The 5,307-nt window shown below is 62.8% G+C and overlaps 2 protein-coding genes across 2 annotated transcripts in view; both read right to left on the bottom strand.

The window, feature by feature from the left end:
• Positions 1 to 1,199, bottom strand: part of MICPUCDRAFT_14012 (uncharacterized protein) — a gene marked incomplete at both ends in the record, with an annotated part of 1,969 nt that extends 770 nt beyond the window's left edge. Inside the window, 2 exons of the mRNA XM_003055926.1 lie at positions 68 to 574; positions 729 to 1,199. Coding sequence (XP_003055972.1) covers positions 68 to 574; positions 729 to 1,199 — 978 coding nt within the window. The remainder of the gene's footprint in view (positions 1 to 67; positions 575 to 728) is intronic.
• Positions 1,200 to 2,540: 1,341 nt separating this feature from the next.
• Positions 2,541 to 3,664, bottom strand: MICPUCDRAFT_55285 (uncharacterized protein; the record flags this gene model as incomplete). Its single annotated transcript, XM_003055925.1, has 2 exons — positions 2,541 to 3,479; positions 3,626 to 3,664. The coding sequence occupies 2 exons, from the start codon at positions 3,662 to 3,664 to the stop codon at positions 2,541 to 2,543; spliced, it is 978 nt and encodes a 325-aa protein (XP_003055971.1).
• Positions 3,665 to 5,307: the final 1,643 nt, after the last annotated feature.

The following is a 5,307-nucleotide window of genomic DNA, read 5'->3' as shown; positions in this document are numbered from 1 at the left end:
GGACGGCGCGCGCCGCGCGGGGACCGGCGCATAGAGCGCGAGACGAGAGAAGACGGGTCGCGCGCACCTCGCACCGCGCGTTCGGTCTCGCGTACGAGCTTATCTCGTAGTGCTCGTACCCCGCGTCGCGAAGGATCGAGGAGGCGGCGCGGAACATGTCGATCACCGCGGATTCCCTCGGCAGCGGCGGCCGCGCCGCCGTCGCAGCCGCAGCCGCGTCGCGGTCGCCGCCGCCGTCGCGGTCGTACCACCTCCCGAACGGCGTCCCCTCCTCGACTTGAAGGTCGTACACGGAGACGTGGTCCACGCCCGCGTCGACGGCTTCTCTGAGCGAGTCCTCCCACGTCTCGAGGCTCAGCCCGGGAAGACCGCTTATGAGGTCCAGACTCCACGCGCGAAGCCTCGCCTCGCGTCGCACGGTTTCGATCGCGACGCGCGCGTCCGCCGCCGTGTGCGCTCTTCCCGCGGCGCGAAGCACGGCGTCGTCGAACGACTGCACGCCCAGGCTCACGCGGTTCACTCCGAGTTCGGCGTACGACCGGAGTTTTGCCGCGTCGAACGTTCCCGGGTCCATCTGCGCAGTCGCCGCGGGCGGGCCGTTATTAAATTACGCGCGAATACGACACGACGCGATCGCGCGCGCGCGGACAGCGGTGCCGCCGAACGAAACCGAGAAATCGAGGTCGGGTCGTCGCGCGCGACAAGGAGCGCGGACGGCGGGCGCGCACCTCCATGGAGATCTCCGCGTCCGCGTCGATCCCGAACCGCGCTCTCAGCGCGTCGAGCACGCGGCGAAGCAGCGCGGGCGGGAGCAGCGACGGCGTCCCGCCGCCGAAGAAGATTGTCCTCAGCGGCGGGTGATGACGACGACGACCGCGCGACGACGGCGCGCTCGGCGTGTTCGCGATCTCCCGCGAAAGCGTCTCGACGTACGTCTCCATCCCTCGCGTCACCGCGTCCGAGGTTTCGTGCGCGTCCCCGACGACGCTCACGGCGAAATCGCAGTAGTAACATCGCCGGCGGCAGAACGGGAGGTGCACGTACGCGGACGCGACCGGCTCGAGCGGCGCGCGCGGGGTCCAGACGCGACGCGCGCGCGCGGTCGAGGGCGGATCCGGCGGCGCGGCGTCGCGCGGCGTCGCGGTCGCGCGCGCGCGGGACCGCAGCGCGCGCGCTATCGCGCGCGCGGGCGACTGCATTCGCGTCGACGCCCTCCCCGGCGCGGACGTCATGCGCCGGCGGTAAGTGACACGCGGACGACACTGGACAGGAGAAGCGCACGCAGGCACTCAGCAGGAGTACACGTACGTGTACGTGTACAGTATGTGTACAGTACGTGTACAACGGTATTATTAAGGCTACGTACGTGAACATTCACGTATCATTGTGTACAGTACGTGTACAAGTTACGTGTACAGCTGTACACTGTACACGTGCAAGGCCACAGTACACGTACGAATAGAATAAGTGTACAGCTGTACGTGTACACGTACAACACTTGTACTTTTGTACTTTCGTACAACTTTAGTACTTTCGTACGAAGGTACACGACTCGTACAGTACACGTACGTGTAACGTTGTACGAAGATATTTTCGTAGTACTTTCGTACCTCCGTAGTACCGTACGAGTACTAAAAACGTACGAAAGTACGAAAGTACTTTCGTACCTTTCAAACTATCTATTTTCGAAAGTACTTTCGTACGAAAGTACGAAAGTACGAAGGTATTAAGTTGTTAGTTTCGAAAGTACTTTCGTACAACGTATTCTATTTATTTCCGTACTTCCGGAAGTACACTACAAAAGTACGTATTTTCGTACTACGTACACGTACGCACGTGTACCTTCGAAGATAGATTCTATACTTTCGTACACATACAGTACAGTAAAACAACTTATGATACACAACAACCTTCGTACCTTCATTCGTAGCCCTACAGTACATGTAGTAGTTGAACTTCCGTACGTACTTCCTCTACGTTGTAGGTTTGATATACTGAGCTCTAACCCATCCGGGCAAAACATGTGACCTAGCTAGTGCGAGCAAACTTCTCTACGGGAAACCCTCTCACGCAGTGAGCAAATACACGTAAACGTACAGTACGTGTGGTGCTCAGTTTTTGTGTAATCAAACCTACTACGTGTACTGTAACTAGTGTACGTGTACTGAGAAGCGCGCGCGACGGAAAAGAAACCTGGAAAACTGCAGTCCGATGCACTGCATCGCGACTCTACACGGAGTGCTCAACTGCTGCCTTTCGCGCTGTAATTTGGGTCGGTTTTTTGTCCGGACTACACGCACAGTACACGTACACGTACGCAGGCCAGAAGGTGGTTTTTCACCTTCTGGTCACGCCGCCGAACGAGCCGGTGAAGACGCCGCGCGCTCGCGACGACGACGATAGCCCTACTATTCACAACGCGCGCTCGGCGCAGCGCTCGCTCGTCCGCCTCGCCCTCGCCCCGCCCTCGCCGGACGGATCGCGACCGACCGACCGATCGACCGCGACCCCGCTCGTCGAGACGCCTCGCCTCGCTCGCGTCACGGCGCGTCCTCCGCGAATCGCGCCGCGCGCGCGGCGAGCTTGGCCTCAAACTCCGGGTCCAACGCCCTGAGCGTCTCGCCGGTGCCGAAGCGTTCGGCGCGGGCTTTCTTTCGCTCCGCGTCGTCGCCCGTCGCGCGGTCGGGGGCGGTTTCCGGCTTCGATCTCTTCTCGCCGCCTCTGCCGCCGCCCTGGCCCTCTTTGCCGCCGCCGGGGGCCCAGCAGTCTCTCGCCCAGTGACCCTTCTTTCCGCAGTTGCGGCACGCATCGCCTTTCGCTTTCGCTTTCGCTTCGGCCCCCGCGCCGCCCTGACCCTGACCCTGACCCTGACCCTGACCCCGACCTCCGCTCTCCCGTTTCTTCTGCTTTCGCTCGGCGCGGCCCCGTGCCTTTGCCTCGCGTCTCGTGGCCGCCTCCTCGGCGCTGCCCGGCATCGGTTTCCCCTCCTTCGCGCACCGCAGACGCGTCTCGTCGAGCTCGCTCAGGACGAACGGCATCCCAAAGCGCTCCGCGCGATGCTTACGCTTCTCGATGTCCTCCTCGATCGCGGCGACGAGCGCGGCGCGCGCCGCCTCCGTCGCCGCGAGCCGCTCCGGCGTCTGCGCCACCTTCGTTTTCGGCTCGAGCGACACCCCTGCGGCGTCGTTCGCGCCGGCGTTCGTCGCGGGCGCGCCGGCGGACGCGGGGTTCTCCGTCGCGGGGGCGTCGTCCGGGTCGACGAGATCGTCGTCCCCGGCGGTCGCGGCCGCGGCGGGCGCGTCGTCGTCGGGGACGTCTTCGAGATCGTCGTCGTTCTCCGCGGGCGCGTCGTCGTCGCCGCCGGCGGCGTCGGCGTCGGCGTCGGCGTCGCTCGCGAGGGACTTTTCCAGGCGCTCGAGGAGGACAGCCTTCAGTCCGGTCGCGTCCAGGCCTTTCTCCTCGCACGCGTCGCGGAGCTCCTGGGAACCGAACGGCGAAGCGAGAGTGAGATCGCGACGGATCGCGCGGGAATTCGAGCGCGCGTGAGCGGAGGATTTTAATAATTTCTTCCTCGTTGAGCGGGGAACAGCAGAGCGCGGGAGCGAGGACGCGCTGGAGGACGCACCTGGACTTTCATCTTTTTGTACGCCGCGAGCTGACTCATGATCGAGGTCGGATGCGCTGCGGGATGCGGCGAGCGCGCGTGAGTTTTGACGGAAGAAGAGGGATCTGGGAGCCGCGCTCAACTTGAATTCTCGTCCCTCGGCACAATTTTAATTTCTGCTCGGGAGATTGCGATTGACACTGAGATTGACCCAGGTTTGACGGGTTTGACCTCCTGCACACTACAACTACACGGACGTGTACAGTACTTTGAAAGTCACTGTGTAGTACAGTGTGTAGTACACGTACAACGTTACGTGTCACCGGCATCGACAGACCGATCGTTTCGCCCGTTCGCTCTTTCAAATTTCAAAGCCGACAGATCGTACGTGTACAACGTTGTACACGTGTGTGGATCTGATTACAAAAAGACTGAGCTCTAACCCATCCGGGTAAAACATGTGATCTAGAAGCGAGCTAACGTTGTACACGTACACGTAGCCCTACTGTACACGCACAATTAAACAGTCTAACAGTAACGTGTACGTGTACACGTACGTGTACTCGTGATTACTCGTGTACACGTAAATCATTCGGCTGGCTCATACGAAAGTATTCTATTACTATTTGTACACGTACTCGTACGTTGTACAGACTTTACACGTACAGTACGTGTACACGTAGGGCTCGTGGCGTTCATGCCAGGAAATCGCGCGCGAAGGGGCGCAATTTCCGCGCGCGAGATGTCGTCCAGCGCTCTCGCCCAGGTCGCGCGTCGCGCGCTGACGCAGCGCGCAGGCGCCGCGCCCGCTCGCGCCTTTCAAACCTCCGCGCCCAAGCGCGGCGGCGCGGACGAACCCGTGCGTCTCGTCCCGTCGCGTCCGCGCGCGCGCGTCGTCGTTGTCGTCGTCGTCGTCGTTTTTAGGGTTGGCCCCGGGGCGGCCTCGTCCCCCGCGCGCGCGCCTCGCGACGCACCTCTGACGATCCCTTCCCCCCCTCCCCCGCCGCTCCCGCTCCCGACCTCCCTCGCGCGCTCCGCAGGCGTACATTCACGCGGAGAAGATGTACGACGTCCACGCGGTGCGTCCATCCCCCGCGACGCGTCGCTCGGATCGGACGCGTCGTCGTCGTCGTCGTCGTCGCCGTTTTTCGGACCCCTCCTCGCGCGCAGCCGCGACGGACGCGGCTGACTCGTCCTCCCCCGCGTCCCCCCCCCCTCCCCCCCCTCTTCGCGCGCAGACGAAAGGCAAGCACCTCATCTTCGGCGCGGTCGCCGCCGGGATGGTCCTCGTCGGCGGGTACATACCCGTGTTCGCGATTCAGTTTCAACAGAAAAAAGCCAGCGGGTGAGCCAGACGCGTCGTGTCGAACCGCGCGAGCGAACGCGCGGTGCGACGGTCGCGCAACGCTCGGCACCCTCGAAACGATCATTTCCGATCCGCGCGAGCGGTGTGGCTTTCTGCGGGTTCGTCGACGAGCGAAGACGTTGCGTTTCGTCGGAAGTACTTGAGTTGCGAGCTGAACGACCGCGTCAAATCAAATCTCGTCCTCCGTCTTCGATCTCGACCAGTCGATCGATCTCGTCTCGAAGCGCGCGGGCGCGGCTCACCTTCGCGACCGCCGCGGGCGCTTGCTCGCGGTCCCTTCGCCGCCGTCGCCGCGTCCATCGCCTCCGTCTCCGTCGCCGCCGTCGCGCGTCGGCGA

The sequence above is a fragment of the Micromonas pusilla genome (genome assembly GCF_000151265.4).
Source record: "Micromonas pusilla CCMP1545 genomic scaffold MICPUCscaffold_2, whole genome shotgun sequence".
Classification (NCBI taxonomy): domain Eukaryota; kingdom Viridiplantae; phylum Chlorophyta; class Mamiellophyceae; order Mamiellales; family Mamiellaceae; genus Micromonas; species Micromonas pusilla.
Note: the sequence above shows the minus strand (reverse complement) of the source record. Positions and strands in the feature narration are given on the sequence as shown.